The sequence below is a fragment of the Vombatus ursinus genome, unplaced genomic scaffold, assembly GCF_900497805.2.
Source record: "Vombatus ursinus unplaced genomic scaffold, bare-nosed wombat genome assembly UNPS02014825.1, whole genome shotgun sequence".
NCBI lineage: Eukaryota > Metazoa > Chordata > Mammalia > Diprotodontia > Vombatidae > Vombatus > Vombatus ursinus.
Window position 1 is genome coordinate 1,591,221 of NW_020954603.1, and position 16,897 is coordinate 1,608,117.

Here is a 16,897-nt window from a genome sequence, read left to right on the forward strand (position 1 = left end):
TTACTCATGATCCCAGCCAATTACTTGAGTTTTAAACTCTTTGTTAAGGTAAGAGTCTGTTTCCAATGTGAAGAATATACTGTCCCAAGCTTCAGGGCTTTGTACAGCTGTTTTCAGAGATACTTCTAGGGACCTGAAAATTTTCAGTTCTTCCAAGGTGGTATGTTTCCTCTCCACCACCACAACAAGCTCTACCACGCCAGTGCTCCTCCTCGCCCCAGGACCACCCCTCAGAATTGTGACCCAGATCCAAGCACGGGCAAAGCAAGAGATTCCTGCCTCAGCACTGGCAAGGAGATCCCTGCAATCTCCCTCTGATCAGTCACTCAATTCCCTCTCAGTCTGTGGGCTGGAAGCTCAGGAAACAGTTGCGGTCCTGGGCCGTGCTCGAGACTGGTGGCTGAGACTTAGCTCCTCTCTCACCGCAGTCACAGACTTTTCCCACTGACCTTCCAAGTTGTCTTTGGTGTTTGCAGGTTGAGAAGTCTGGAAACCTCCACAGCTGCCTGCGATTCAGTCCTCTGAGGCCTGTGCACTCACGCCGAACTGTGCTCCTCTCCCCGCCTGGCGCAGTATGCCTTTCTGATCAACCATCCAGGTTATCTTGGGCTGGAAATTTGTTTTGCTCTGTCTTTTTGTGGGTTCTGCTGCTTTAGAATTTGTTTAGAGCCACTTTTTATAGGTATTTGGAGGAGTTTGGGGAGAGAGCTCAAGCAAGTCACTGCTTTCCCTCTGCCATCTTGGCTCCGCCCCCCCAGAAATATTTTTTGATGAAGAACTGTGAAAGACTTAGCTATTCTCCACAATACCATGATCCCAGAGAATCCTAAAGGACTCATGATGAAGCATACTATTTGCCTCCAGAGGAAGAACTGATATTGATTGAATACAGATGGGAGCAAGCTATTTTTCACTTTCTTTCTTTCATTTTTTCTTTTATTCAAGTCTTCTTGTACAAAATAACTAATATGGAAGTGTTTTACATGATTGCACATGTATTACCTATATCTGATTGCTTACTGTCTCAGGGAGAGGGGAGGAAAGGGAGAGAGAAAATTTAGAAATCAAAATTTTAAATAAAAATGTTAAAAAATTGAAAAACATATAGTATATATAGATCTAGCTAGTGTACCTCCTTAAAGACCACAAAGCTCCCCACTATTCCTCTATTTCCTTTCCTAAGTGCTCTGAATGCTTATATACACCCAACATATATTCTCTTAAATTCCTATGTCTGTCTTTCTTTCTGCTCTTGTGAGTTCCTATGGGGTAGGGATGGGTGGGCAGGAACTCTGCCTTTTCTTCCCCATCCACTGTCCCAAATTTCCCCTTGGAGGTCCAGGAAGGTGCTCTGGTCTCCATCACTAGGTCAGCCTCTTCAGGTGGAGGTGAATGCCATTCTTGGAACGCAGAACCAGCTGTAGCTGCTTGATGGGTGGCTGAGTGGGGCTTGGGGAGAATTCAAAGTGTAGCAGGCAGAGGGCTGTGACCACCTTCATCTCTGTCATGGCAAACTGCTGTCCAATGAAATTCCTGTAGTCCAAGTCAAGAGAAAAATAGCCTCAGTCCTAAGTTCAGAAAGGCAGGAACAAGCTCATGCCTGAAGAGTCTGGCTTCACGGGAGTCACAAGAGCTGGCAAAATACTCCATACCCACACACTCACACACACACACACACACACACAATCTCATTGGAGCTACTCAGCAATGTCATGATTTGCATCCTATAGGAATTATTATACCCATTTTAAGGGTGAGGAAGCCAAGACCCCATGGTCACCCACCTTAAAGGTATGATTTGAACTGACTCTAGTCCCACCCTTTATCCATGAAACTATAATACTACTTTAATAAAAACTGAAGAAGGTTGAATGAAAATGGGGTGGACACCTTCATGAAAAGAAGTCAGTGGGTGTAGCAGCAAAAGGGGAATTACACCCTGCTTTGGGGATGCAATCAGCCAGCCACTGAGTCAGTAAGTATTAAGTGCCTACTAAGTGCCAAGCATTGTACCAAGTGCTGGAGATACAGAGAGAGGTCAAAGATGGTTCCTGCCCTCAAGGATCTCCTGATCTAATAAGAGAGACAACATGCCAACACAAACAAGAAATATATGGTGATTCTCATAGAAATCAGCATCTGCCCTGACTAGGAACAGGGGGTCTAGACAGTAGCGATCCTCCTGCTCCCAAACTGGACCCCAACGTAATAACAGTAATAAGAGCTGGCATAGATAGAACCCTTTAAGGTTTACACAGTCCTTTATAAGTGTCATCTCATTAGAGCCAACCCTGTGAGGTAGGAGCTATTATTATCCCCATTTATACAGGTGAGGAAACTGAGACAGAGGTCAAATGACTTACCCAAGGTCACACAGCTAGTTTTGAACTCAGGGCTTCCTGATTTTACTGTACTGACCTAGATCAGAATATACTGCCTGGGTAGTCAAGTCAAGTCAAGTCAAGTAGTATTTCTTAAAAATCAACTAGATGTCAGGCACTGGTCTGGTGCTTAAACTGAGCACAGTGCCTGGAACAAAGCAAGGGCTTAATAAATGCTGGTTGACTTGACTTGACTTGTCTGGCTCAGCCCACTAAACTCCATTCCTTCACTTGTTCCTATAATCCAACCTTATTCTCCTCTCTGACATATCTCCACCTACATAAGGGTGGGAAGCAGGCTGATTGCAAAGCTGGCTTCTCTCCACCCTGCACTTCTGAAGGAAGGAAAAAAAGAACTTTTGGGGGAGAGACTTAGATGGCCTAATCTAGTTAGGTGATGTAGTGAATGGAACATGGAACCTAGAGTGATCCTGGACAATTCACTTAACCTCTTTCTGCCTCAGTTTCCTCAACTGTAAAATGGGGGTGATAATAGCATCTGCCTTCTAGGGTTGTTTCGAGGATCAAAAAAGATAATATTTGTAAAGTGCTTAGAACAGTACATAGTAAGTGCTTAATAAATGATTGTTCCTTTCTTCCTTCCTAATGCTGGGATTCCCTGCAATTTCCCACTTCCAGCACACTGAGGGTCATCACTGACCTGGGCCCAGCTGAGAAGGGCATGAAGGCAAAGGGATGACGTCCTGAGGAATTCTCGGGAGTGAAACGCTGGGGGTCAAATACCTGCAACAGAAGAGGGGAGTTGGCTTAGACATCTCCTTAGCACCCCAGTCCAGGGAACAGGAGGTGAAAGACTGAATCCCAGCTCTGACCCTGGAGAATCACCTCCTTGTGGATTTCAACACCTACTTATTAGGCACCTAATGTGTATAAAGCACTGTTTTAGAGGGAGAGGGGACAGAGAGATAATCGAAAGAGGAGGCAGAAGTGTTGGCTGACTTCTTCACTGCCAGTGACATCTGACAGATCTTGGGGAGGAGGAGACACATTACACCCATCAAAGGACAAATCACACAACCACTTTCTTTCTTTCTTTCTTTCTTTTTTTTGGCGAGGCAATGGGGTTAAGTGACTTGCCCAGGGTCACACAGCTAGTAATTGCTATGTGTCTGAGGCCAGATTTGAACTCATGTCTTCCTGAATCCAGGGCCGGTGCTCTATCCATTGTACCACCTAGCTGCCCCTATATGTCCACTTTCAAAAAAAGAAAGAGAGAAGGATTCACAAACTATAGTTTGTAGCGAGTTGACTTCTGTACCTGGTTAATTCTAGATTCTATTATCAAAGGGATGGTTGTTCAATGTCTAGAAAAGGAAGCAATGATCACAAAGAGCAACTTGATTTCAGCAAGATCTGACCCTTCCTTCCTTTCTTTTTCTCTTTTTTCTTCCCTCCCTTCTCCCTTCTTTCCTTCCTCCTCTTCCTCCCTCCCTCCTTCATTCCTTTCCTCCCTCCCTCCTTCCTTTCTCTTTCTTTTTCTTCCTTTCTTTCTTCCTTCTTTCCTTCCTTCCTCCCTTTCCTTCCTTTCTTTACTTCTTTTCCTTTCTTTCTCTTCTTTCCTACTTTCTTTCTCCCTCCTTCCCTTTCTTCATTTCTTTCTTCCTCTTCCTCCTTGTCATCCTCATCTTCATCCTTGTTTTCATCTCTCTTCTTCTTCTTCTTCTTCTTCTTCTCTTCCTCCTCCACTTCCTCCTCCTCCCTCTTCTTTTCAAGGTTACTAAATTGGTAGGTCAAAGGAATTCTGTAGACATTTAAATTTTATTGAGATCTTAGTAAATCATTTCTAAAGTGTCTCTGTTCTTATAACTAGATGAAGTTGGATGTGATTATAAGGCTGGGCCCAGAGTGAATTATCATTAGCTTGATGTTGACTTGGCAGGAGGCCTTCAATGTAGCATCTTGGGGGTTGATATTTGATCCTGGGTCATTTAACAGTTTTATTATAGATGAAGGCATAAATGGCATGATTTCCAAATTTGTGGATGATAAAACTTTGGGAGGGAAGGGTTAACACATTGAATGACTGAGAATAAAAAAAATCCTGATGGGGTAGAAAGTTAAGTTGAAGCTAGTAAGTTGAAATTCATGGGGGAAATTGCAAAGTCTTCCATGCAGACCAAACAAAGCAACTTCATAAGAACATCAAGGAGGGTTTTCTCAGCAAGAGTCTTCCTGAAAAATGCCTGTGTGTGCTTCAGTGCCTGGACACACTAGAGTAGGCATCTGGGCATCAGCAGTGTGCTGTGGCAGCCACACAAACTAAGGTGACCTTGGCCTACATTGCAATGCAAGACTGCCATGAATAAGGAGTTTACCCTCCACACTCTGCCCTGAACAAACCAGATACATACCATTCTGGGCATCTCATTTTAAGGACATTGGTCAACTGAAGAAATGTCCAGAGGAGAGTGACTGGGGTGGTGAAGGATCTAAGATCATGCCATATGAAGACCATTGAAAGGAAGTAAGCATATGCAGCCTGGAGTAGAGAAGATTCAGGGAAACATGAAAGCTGCCTTCAAGTATTAGAAGGGATGTCATATGGGAGGGAGGATTAGCCTTGGTCTGTTTGGTTCCAGATGGAATAACCAAGAGAAGACCTAGGCTCAAGGCTAGGAAGACCTTCCTGACAATGACTGCTGCCTCAAAGCAAAATGAGCAGCCTCAGGCCGGCTCCATTGGAGCATTCCTCTTGGGAAGTCAGCCTTCAAGCAGAGTCTATGTGGAAGCTTGTGAGAGATGGTGCAGAAGGGGTTTTCATTCAGATAGCAGTTGGATTTGAAGATCTCTGATCCTCTGTAGCTTGGGGGTTCTGTGGTTCTGATAGCTGAATGGACCTGAGTAGTGAGGTTTGGGAAAGCGTCCAAGCTCAGAGTGTCAGAGGAGATCTGGTGAATGGTTTGGGAAGAGATTGGGAAGTCAGCAGGAGGAGCAAAGCAAAGAGATACTTTCCTTTCCCTGGACTCGCTGCCTCTCAGTCTCTGCCCTGTCTCCCTGTATCCCTGGAGTGGCATTAGGAAATGGCAGCCTCCTTCAGTCCTTCTCCTTCCCCCCATCTTCCACCCTCTGCCTCTGCCTTGTCCAGAGACAAACATCTTCTCTGGGAACAGCCACCCTTGGTCTATGTGGAACCTCCCCTTAGGGACACAGAAAACAGAGGTACCTCAGGATCAGTCCAGACAGTGGGGTTCCTGTGGAGAGCATAAATGTGCAAAGAAACCAGGCTTCCTATAGAACAGGGAGAGAAGCAGAAGATTAGTGCCAACAATCTTGGTAATACCCTCACATGTGTCCGTCATTTAGCAGGCCAACCCCCCCAACCATTCCCTGCATACAATAGCCCCGTTGCCTACCTTCCCAAGCCATTTCCACTCCTCCTTTCTATGGAGGGAACCACCATGCATCCCCAGCATCTCCCAGGCTTGAAATATCAGCATCATCCCTTGGAGCTCTCCCTCCCTATCCCCATCCTCAAGCTTAGAAGTCTTCAAGTCTTGTTGATTCTACTTCCCCTTCTCTCTACTCACATAGCCACTCCCCTAACCTTATCATCTCTTCTTGACTGTTGCCTCCTAATTGTCTCCTTGCTTCTAATTTCTTTCCTCTCCCATCTATCTTCCTTCCCTTGCTGATAACACAAGTAAGGTCATGCTACTCCTCTGCTCAAAACCTTTCAATGACTCCCAGTTGTGAAATCTTTGACCTGGCATTCAAGGCCTTCCACAATCTGCCTCCCACCTCTCCTAGCTTTGTGTCATTCTGTTCCCCTTCATGTATTCTAGGTTTAGCTGAACTGGAGTACTCACTGTTCTGCCCCCCCAGACACTTGGACAAGCCATCCCCGAGGCCTGAGATGCATGCCTTCTTCAGGAGGAACCTCTTGGAATTCTTGTATTCTTTCAAAACTCAGCCCTGGTACTACTAACTCTGCGATCATCCCACCTCCCAGCCTCAGGTATTATGCTTTTTCATACCTTTATCTTCTGTCTAATATATTTTATTTCTGTGCATGTTGTTTTCCTCTGTAAAACAGAAGCTACATGAAGGCAGGGGCTGACTCCCATCTTGCCTTTGTACCCCTAGAACATAGTACAGTGCCTGGCATATACTAGGTGTTTAATAAATGCTCTTTGGATTGTGGGTTAGTTAGAACCTGTTATCACACAGGGCTGTGAGGGAGGAGTTATTGGCCCCTTTTTATGGGAGAGGAAATTGAAGCCCAGAGAAGATGTGGACTGTCCAAGTGTCATGGAATGAGCCGAGGGAATCAGAAATAGGAAACACCAGTTTCGATAGTCTTTGCCACAGACGCTATATTCAGTCAATCAGTCAGTCAGTTTATAAACATTTATTATTAAGCACCTACTATGTGTTAGGCACTGTGCTAAGCACTGGGGATACAAAGAAAGGCAAAAACACTATAGATTTTCTTCAATGACCTCACAGGCTAAATGGGAGACAACTTTCAAGCAATTATGTACATATAGAATAAGTGCTGTTGTACATACAGGATAAGTGTGGTTGTTGTTTGTCCTTTGTTCTCAAAGAGGATCATGACGTCAGGAAGGTGGTGCCATGACATGCAAGTGAATTGGATTTAAGTGAGGGAGGACTGGGCAAAGTCACCAGCCTGGAGCCATCTGGGTCCAGTGGCCAGATACGGATCAAGATGACTGGAGATGGCCCTGGATACAGTGGGGGACCCAGATGCAAAGTCAAGGTAAGTGGAAAGTAAGATCAGGGGGAGGCACTAGCAGAGGCGGGAGCAGGATTGGGAAACGCTTCTCAAAAAAGATAGGCTTCGAGCTGAGATGTGAAGGAAGCCAGGGGAGCTATGAGGTAGAAGTGAGAAAGGAGAGCACTTCAGGCATGGGGCACATCCGGGACAAAGACATAGAGGGGAGAGGGTCATACAGGGTCATACAGCTAGTAAGTGCCTGAGGAGTATCAGGGGTGTGCAGTAGCAAGTAAGCCAGTGTAATAGGAACAAATGTGTAGATGAGGGTCTAGTGTGAGACCGGAAAGATGGGAAGGGTTTGGGTTATGAATAGCTTTACATTCCAAATAGTGGATTTTATATTTGATCCTGAGGTAATAGGGAATTAAACCGAATAAAGTTATCAAGCATTTATTAAGGGCTTACTAGGTGCCAGGCACTATGCTAAGCTCTGAGGATACATATACGGGAAGAAAACAAAAAGCTTGTTACTGTATCTTTAAGATACTATGGAATTTTTGAGTATGAAGTCATTTTCTAGGTGTCTGTGCAAGCACTGAGACTTTGTTATTCAGGAAAGACTGCAAAATGACAGCTGAAAGGTGGACAGAAGAAAAGGACTAAGAAAAGTGAGTTAACACATGGTGTAAAGAAACATAAAGACAATTTTTGAGCAGAGATTTTTATATAAGCATCATGAGAAAATTAAGTAATAAGAATTGGCTTCCGGAAGTGAGAAGTCAGGAGCTGTAGTGGTGGTGAAAGGTGATCTTTTTTTTTTTTTTATAAATGATAGAATGTAAATAAATCATTTATCTTTGTTTTATTGCCACAGTCTCAACAAAAAGTAATAATGATAACAATCACTAGCTTATAGCACCTTAAGGTTTGCAAGGTTTATCCATATTATCTCATTTTATCCTCACAGCAACATTGAGAGGGATATGCATCCCCATTTTAGAGATGAGGAAAGTGAGGCACAGGAGAAGTCAGGTTCTTTGCTCAGGGTCACACAGTTAGTAAGTGCCTGAGGCTGGATTTGAACCTAGACCTTCTGGTGATAAAGTCAGCATTTTGTCCATTATGCCAGTACAGGCTATGACTCCTAGGGTCTGGGTCACCCTCAGCCTACCTTCAGGCAATGACCTTCCATCTGTGAAGGTGACAGGTTTGCTGAGCTGGCGGTAGACCTGGGGCACAGTGGGATACAGGCGGAAACTTTCTTTGATGCAATAGGTGAGGTAGGTCATTTTTGCAAGGTCTTCCCTGTGGAGTACATGGTTTCCCTTTTAAGAGGGGTTCAGAAAAGACAGAGGGCGCTGTAAAGAATCTCCCGCTCCAACTCTATAGCACCTTTTTGCTCCCTATAGCCCCATGTTCTAGCTTCCTTGGGGATTCAAGGCAGGGATGGGGATGCTCAGGGATGCTCAGGCTGGGACCCTTCCCAGTTATTCAGCCCCAGCCCTATCTCTATTGTTCCTCCCACCCCTCCACCCCTCTACCTCAGCCCCTAAGGTCTCCCGGCCCTCCTGGGTACACATTAGACTAAGTCTGACCTCTGTATTTGCTCAGGTCAATAATCCACCCCGAGTGCCTCCACCTTCTCTCTGCCTCCATATGTCCTGCCTGTTCTCCAGGACCCAGCCTGAAGCCTCTTGGTGGACACCTTCTCTGACCTTCCGAGCTTCCAGTCTATGAGTTTCTGACATCTTCACTTCCTGAGCCATCCAGGTCAGCCCCTGATCACACACTATCCCATCCCCTGTGGGTGAGCATTGCCCTCCCAGCCTAAGGGCTGCCTGAGCACAGGGGAGTTCTCCTCTGTACCTGCCTCCCCCATAGGGCTGGGAATTCAGGAGAGACTGGGAGAGCCTGGCTAACTGATACAGAGGGGTGGTTGCACTTTCATATTTCAAATTCAACAGACATTTATTAAGCACTTATTCTATCCAGGGCTCCACCTGCAAACACAAAGTTGACATGATTTAGTTCCTGCCTTCCAGCCTGGATTTTAAATTCAAGGACATGAAATGGGTAAAAATGCTCCTTGACTTTGGCCAGGTCTCTAACCTTCTCTGGGCCTTGGTTTCCCCATTTGTAAAGTGAAAGGGTTAGAGTAGATGATCTCTAGGGTTGGTATAGCTTGAAAACCGGTGACCTTAAGGAAATGACAATTTAATGTAGGTGAGGAGAGGGAAGGAAGGTGTAAGACGCCTTAAGAGAAAAAGTCAGTACACATTTGGGGTTCCAAAAGGGAATAAGGTGACAGGCCCAGGAGGTTCAAAGGCAAAGCTTTGGGGCCTTCTCAGTAGCTTAAATCAACAACTGGGGAAGCAAACATTTCAGTCCTTTAAGTTTTTTCCAAGCCCTCCACCAGTGCAGAGAAAGAAGAAATGACTTTGGATTTATAGAATCCAGGGTTCCGATGCTGCCTATGATTTACTACCTACACCTGTGTGACCTTGGGTAAGTCACTTCTCTCTGGGACTCAGCTTCCTCATCTGTAAAATGAGGGGGTTAGACTCAGTGGCCTTTAAGTTTCCATGCAATTCTAAAGCTAGGAGCCTTGTGCCTAAGCCCTTTTCCAGGCTACACTGGGAGGAGGGTGAAGGGAGATGAAACCAGAAGGAAGAGAAGGAGACAGGTACATTTCAGAATGTCAGAGCTGGGTGGGGGGAAGCCTAGATAGGGGTCACCTAGTTAAATACCCTCACTCTACAGATGGGAAAATGGAGGCCCAAAGGCGTTAAGCTCACGTGACAAGTTAGTGGCAGACCTGCTACTATGATTTGATCCCTGACCTAAGGCCAGGACAGTGTCCAGGCTTCCTGGGCAGTCTTCCCCCAAGGCAACACCCTCATTATTTGCTCTTGATTTCCTTTCACCTGAGTGTCCCAAGCCTAAGGCAGATCATTGCTGGCTTTCCATAGGGAGGCATACACCTCCTTCCTGCTGAAATTGAGGACTGTCCTCTGATGGCCCCTCATTGTGGCCCTGGGCAGAGTCAGGCCCAGCATGATGGATATAGAATTAGGGTTAGGGGGTCTAATGGGTCAGTGTCCAGTGGGACTAATTCAAGAGGGTTTGGGCCTGACCATCATCCTGCATTCTACTGGCCATGTTGTCTATTTGGAATCCACATATCTATCCTATCGGCTGGATAGGAATTAGTTGGAGCCAAGCTGAACTGCCATTGCTTCCCTGACTGCCAGGGAATTCTCCATGTCCACACATACCTGGCCCTGTGCCTGGAATGGGCCATTCTTCATTCTTGCCTATTAAAATCCTTCCCTTCCTCCAATTGAATTCAGTAGAATATAGATTAATTTCCTACCTGGTACAAAGCCCTTCTGGGTGCTGAGGGCACAGAAGACAGAAAGGAAAATCACTTGTCCTCAAGGCGTTTATATTTGAAATCTTCCTTCAAGGCACACCGTCTCCAAGAAGCCCTTACTGAGCCTCCATCTGCACCCCACCAGGGACCCCAGAGAGAATGGAGCAGGAGCAGGAGAAGGCTGGTTCCTGTAGCCCCTGGGACACTCCAAGCCAGAAGTGTGTGTGTGGGGTGGGGGGAGATGGGGAGGTTTCCCTCACCACTGGAAGGTGTCACGACCCTGTAGAATTTCCTGGATCTCCTTCCGGCAGAGGCGCTGGTGCTCTGGGTAGAGGGCCATACAGTACAGGAACCAGGAGATGCTGGTGGTGGTGGTGTCATGGCCTTCAAACATGAACGTGTCCACTTCAGCCCGTAGGTCCATGTCTGACAGGTTGGTCTTGTTCTCATCCTTCAGGGGCAGGGAAGGGATGGATGGAAGAGGAACACAGACAGAGCTCAATTTTCCATTTTATGAACTATTTGTACCTAAAAAGTTTCCTTCAAGGTCAGCTTCCTTTCAGGCCCCTCCTTCAGCTCTGGGATCCCTCCTCATCCCCTTCTTAGCCCCTTCCTCTCGATCTCCCTCAGTATCCCTGCACACCATCTCCAGAGACCCTCTCACAGACCTCCCACACTCAGGCCCTCAGTGAACTCGGCCTCAAGCTTGGCATGTCTGGCGTTTCCTCATTGCCTCACCAGGTCCCAAGTCCTGATTTCACCTCCACAACATCCCCACCTGGTTGCCCCCTCCTCTCCCTTCCCTCAGCCAGCCACCACCTTGTTTCTGGTCTCCTTATAACCTGCCTCCACTATTCTTGCCAAGGCTTCTGACTGATCTATCCCCTCCCACGCCCTAGTTACAAGCTACCTGGGCCACTTCACAGTGCCCCTCCCCCCTCCCAAGGCCCTTAAGTAGCCCTCCATTGTGTGGGGGATAAAGGACAAACTCCTGGCCCTGGCTTTCCCTGCCTTTCACAATCAGCCCCCAGTCAACATTTTTAGCTTTATTTTACATTTCCACATTTTTATGCCTATTTTTACAGGTAAGAAAACTGAGGCTCAGAATGGCCTAAGGCCATACAGCCAACAAGTATAGGAGTAAAGATGGAACATAGATCTCAGGAGACGTTGTCCAGTTTGTTTGTTTGCACCACACTGTGCTGCCTTTCTCCTGACTTCTTTATTCATTGAAATCTCTCCCTTCCTTCCATGCTCATCAAGTAACTCCTTGTGAGAAGCTTTTCTTGATCCCCTCCCTTTCCCAGGTAGCAGCAATCTTTCCCTTCATGAATCTCTTTCTTCAAAATCTGCCTTCTCACCTCCCATTCTCCCTTTCATCATAATTATCTCAGTACAGAGCTCTCCCTCCCCCAGCTACACAGTAAGCTCTTTCTGGGCAGGGACTATTTTGATTAACATCTTTGTGTGCCCAGGTCTGAGCACAGGATGCCAGCTTTACTTCTAAGAGTTGAGACTCCAGCAGGAGTCTTCCCTCCACATCTTAAAATTGTCTTCACTGGTCTTTAGTCACAAGTATTCAGCCCCTGCGGACAAACTTTCTGGAAAGGACCCTTTCCATTCATAGCCAGGATGGGCCTCAGACAAGAGACATAGGATTGTCATGAGGACAGAGGGCACCAAAGCTTGGCAGGACCTGCCAAGAGTGTGCCCTACTGGCAGAGACCTCAAGAGCTAAAGGCCCCTCCATCACAGGAGGGATCAAGTGGGGGAATTCCACACCATATACACTTCAATGACTGCTTACGAAATTGATCTAACATCCAATGGTGTCAAAGGGAATTGGGAAGTTATCACTGACTTCAACACTTAATAAAGTTGACATTTTATTTTGGTGGCCAGTGCCTCAACCACAGCTGATCACAATTAGCCCCGGGGCTCCTCCTATACCTGCTTTTGTATCCTCAGTGACTTTCACATTGCCTGGCACTTTGGGCCTTAATTCATGCTTTTTGACTGATTGGATGACCAATCCTGCCCATTTCCCATCATCATCTACCGGTAGACATCTTTTAGACCTCTTATAACGAACAAAGCATCTTCAGTCATGCACTTCAACCTACATACACTGACTATGTGCCCCGCTTTGCCATTTGAATTCTTTGGAGATAGTGGTCTTCCATGATTCACAGCTTTAGAAGAGTACCCAGAATGTTGGTGTTCAAGAAGGAGCTTAGTCTGGGAGAAGCTTGGCATCCTTTGGAAGCCCTGGGCACTTTCTAAGTGTGCTCCACTCCTTTACTTCTGGCTCCTGTTCCCTTCTTGACCCAGCTCTTTATTCATCCAGAGGGCCTGTCCCCAAATATATGTGTTAGTGGGTTAACTTAGCTGCCAATACAAATGCTTACCATAGTCTGCACAAGAGTCACTGTTCATTTGACCACTATCTCTCAGAATACTTCAATGCTCAACCCAGGTACCAACTCTTTTTTATAGCATTTGCTGGTCCTCCCAGGTGATAGGTCTCCCTCCCTACTCTAATTACCTTGTATTTACTTAGGATCACCAATATGGGACTGGAAAAGACCTTTTTGGAGTCTTATGTGCATGTAGGTTCCCATTAGTGGAATGTAAGTTTCTTGACCGCATGGTCTGTTTCATTTTCACCATTGCATCTCTAGCCCTAGTCAAGGGCCCTACTTCTATGAAGGGTTTGCTGAGTTTGAATTGGTTTTTCCCTATGTATATTAGACAGATGGTCCCTTCTCCACTCCCTATATAAACACAACAAGGAGGCTCTTTACTATTCCAGTCATGATGCTCTTAGTACAACCCATAACCTGTCATCTGCAGTCAATCATCTGCAACCTGGACTGACTGGAGAACTTTGCTGTTTATAGGGAATCCTTCCCCGCTTTGGAATCTGGGAAGAATCTTCTTCACGCCAGTGGAAGACCCTTGGTGAGCCGCCACCTCTTTATTTTATGCCTTACTTAATATTAGTCACCAGAGAATCATTGGATAAAGTTAACAATGTTAACAAAGTTAACAATCTAATATTGTGTAGGAAGTGGGGTGGAGGGTGGGCTAGATGAGCTGACTCCTGAAGTCTCTTCTGGGTTTGAAGCTCTCCATTTCCAAAAATTCTTTCTAGCTTTCCAGGAGCTGAAAGTCAATGAGGTGATAGGGCACCATTTAGGCTTATTTTGATAAAAGGTTTTGAAGGCAGAGAAAGGTCCAGAGATGAGAATTCTGCCCATTGAGAATAGGCTGAGAGGGATAGTGGGAAGCTGGGGTATAATGAAGGCCTGAATGTCAAGGGAAGGGGAGAGGACAGAGACAGGAACATTGGAGAGGAAAAGGTTCAGAGCTGGCACGGAGAAAATCCCTGAGGGCAAATATTGGCTCCTTCCTCCAGATGGTCCTTCCCACAGAGGCCTCCCTGACTCACCTTGACTCCAAGCAGAATGTCCAGGAAATCCAAATGTCTCTTCTTTTGTATCTTCTCCAGTTCCTCCCCCTTCAGGGCAGCTTTTCTTTCCCTAATCACTTTGTCTGTGTCAGGGAATTATAAAATCACAAAATGTTAATCCCAGAAGGAACTTTATAGACAACATAGTCCAACTCCCCATTTCTAATTTCATAGAGGAGAAACTAAGGCCTAGAGAGGGAAAGTGACTGGCTGACAGTCACATAGCACATCAACGGCAAAGCAAAATTAGAATGTGGTCTCCTGAAAGTGCCCACCCTGGACACCTTCCACTATAGCAACTTGTCACCTCAGACTTAACGTTATTGATGCCCAGCCCCAATCAATTTCCCACTAGTAGCCATATGTCCAACCTTGGTCCAATATCTACATTAGCTTCCTAGAATTCCAATCTCTGGAATTACTGATTAGGAGAAAAAGAGTTTATAGAATGAAAGGATCATGAGGTTTAGAGAAGCCAGGGGGAGTTGGGAGGGGATTCTTTCCTGAGAAACTAATTCCTTAGAGGAGTTCTTTCAAAGTGGCTGACTGAGTAGAAATGATTATGCCCAGCTCTCATTTAGCATCTCAAAACAGTAAACACTTCTTGGGAAAGGGAAGTGTTGGGGAAAAAAAAAGGTAGGGGAAAGAATGAAACCTTTATTGGAAAAATCTTACAGAAAATCTGAGATTGAGTAACTGAGTAGGTCATAAAAGAGGCCTCAGTGTATGGAATAAATACTGTGGAGAAAATAAAGCTAGAAGAACTCTCTGCAAGGAAATAAAAAGATGATAACAATCAGCCCGCTTGGGCAGAGGGAGGAGATTCCCTCAGAAAGTTGTTTGGAAAGTTAGTCAAAGACACATGGAAAGGTATGGTATTGATGAAAATGAGAATAAGATATTAGAAGGGAGAATGCAGGAAAACAAAGAGCAGAATCAACAGGGTAGAAATTAGTGGTAAATTGTGTCAAAGCAGTGAGCTCTCATTGAGAAGTGGAGAGAGAGTTCATGGAACACAGCGAGTACTCCCACCACCAGGTCCAGGAAAACTCCATCCTTGAAGGATGTCATTGCTGAGTCCTGGTCAGTGATCACCAAAAGACCCTGGAGAACTTAAGGGGTGCTACAGACCTAGAAATGAGTAAAAACTATGATTTTTTTTAAAGGGGAGAAGGTGGAGCCTGTAAAATGTAAACTGATGAGGACTTGACTTTGATTCCATACAAAGTTGTAGAGTGGGTATATTATTAAAGAGTTGGCTTGTGAACATTTAGAAAAGGAAGCTGTGATCACCCAGAATCAGCCTGGCCTCAGCAGAAGCACATTAATTTCCTTTTCTTTCCTGGTCCCTTGACTGGCCAATCAGGAAAATGCTGCAGATTTTTTTTTTTTTTACTTAGATTTTAGCAAAGTATTTTACAAAATATCATCTAATCTCCTTGTTGATGAGGTAGAGAACTCTAGGGGATAAGTGGCATTTGCCAGTTAGAAACTGATTAAATGATTGGAACAAATACCTAATCAGGAATTTAGCTCACCTGGAAGGAGGTCTCTAGTGGAGAGCTCCATTGATCTGAGCCTGGCCCTCTGCTGTTAAATATTTGTATCAGTGATTTGGACAAAGACATAGACAGAATAATTGTCAACTTTACAGGTGGCATAAATTTTTGAATTACAGCTAATACTATGGATTATATAATCTAAGAAGGTCTTGACAGGTTAGAAAAATACTGATGCCCAGACTGGCCCGGATCTAAGATTGTAAATATTAGCAGGTACAAATGCAGAGTTCCACGCCTGAGTTCCAAATATCAACCTACCTGTGTGGTCATGGGCAATTTTGCAGGCCCTCAGAAAGTTACGCCCATGGGGTGTGAGCCAATAGAGGAAGTCATTATGGTAGTAGAAGGTCTGGATTCGTTCTTGCATCATCAGGGCAAGGTTGGTACTAGCCAGGTAATAGTCGGTGCCACTGAAAGTGCCAGGGAGGAGAGGAAGTGAAATGGGGACAGAGAGTTGTGGGGAAACCTGATAATGGCCATTTTGTCCCCTCCCCCTGGGACCAGCTCCTCATAAGGGCCCAGGACAGTACTAGAGACCTAGCTCAGAGTCTCACCTCTCCCAGAATCTCTGCCCTGACCACTCCAGTTCTCACTGACATCTGTCTGCAGTAGGTCTGTGCCTACGTGAATTTATGTGTGTATCCCACAGGTTCCTGAGGGTCAGGGTAGGGACAGCTTCCCCAGAATATACTCTGACCTCTGTGTTTGGCCTTTGTGTGTCTTCCCAAAGATGCATTTCATCAGGCTGTCCAGAGCCATGAAGCCCATATCATTGAAGATCTCCACGCATGTATTCACACAAACCTTCTCCTTCCACTTTTCCTGTGGAGATGGGAGATCAGGGCCCTTTCTTTAGCCCCAGACCACACGCCTACAATGAGGTGGTATCTTTGGCAGTTTCCCTCTTTCTTGACCCTCCCCAAGTCACCAATGTCTTTCCCCCTGTTTTCTCCAGGAGTGTGATCTACTCACTCACCCCCTCCGCACTGACCTGACTTGAGCCCCATCCTCAGAAGCTCTGGGCTAGATGTAAAAGGTTTTGGGGGAGGCTAATCCAGTGAGGATTAATGGCTAAGAACATTGGAGGCCCTCCTGGATGCCCTAGGACAAGAAGGGTAAGGGAGAGGGATTGGCTTTGTTGTTTAGGGAATGCATCTATATTTCCTTCAGTGTAGGGAACTACCAGGTGTGGAAACTCCCTCTCCCAATGCAGGTGAGCACCTTCTCTGCAGCTTACAATGTTAGGGAGCAGGCTAGAGTGCTAAGTTAAGTTAATGAAGTTAACATTACAGCCACAATGTTTCATAGACATGACCTGAACTCGGGTCTCACTGACTTTGATGCCAGCTCTGTCAAAACTATCTACCCCATACTAACCATGTTCCAATGGTGCAATTTTAGACACTGAGA

The 16,897-nt window shown here is 45.6% G+C and overlaps 1 protein-coding gene across 1 annotated transcript in view; it reads right to left on the reverse strand.

Annotated features, from left to right (window-relative positions):
• Positions 1-1,251: 1,251 nt before the first annotated feature.
• Positions 1,252-16,897, reverse strand: part of LOC114024849 (cytochrome P450 4B1-like) — a 29,917-nt gene continuing 14,271 nt past the window's right edge. The window contains exons 5-12 of the mRNA XM_027838052.1: positions 16,185-16,309; positions 15,746-15,897; positions 13,905-14,008; positions 10,714-10,904; positions 8,252-8,385; positions 5,566-5,630; positions 3,043-3,125; positions 1,252-1,533 (exon numbers count right to left, since the gene is read on the reverse strand). Coding sequence (XP_027693853.1) covers positions 1,365-1,533; positions 3,043-3,125; positions 5,566-5,630; positions 8,252-8,385; positions 10,714-10,904; positions 13,905-14,008; positions 15,746-15,897; positions 16,185-16,309 — 1,023 coding nt within the window. The 3' untranslated portion in view covers positions 1,252-1,364. The remainder of the gene's footprint in view (positions 1,534-3,042; positions 3,126-5,565; positions 5,631-8,251; positions 8,386-10,713; positions 10,905-13,904; positions 14,009-15,745; positions 15,898-16,184; positions 16,310-16,897) is intronic.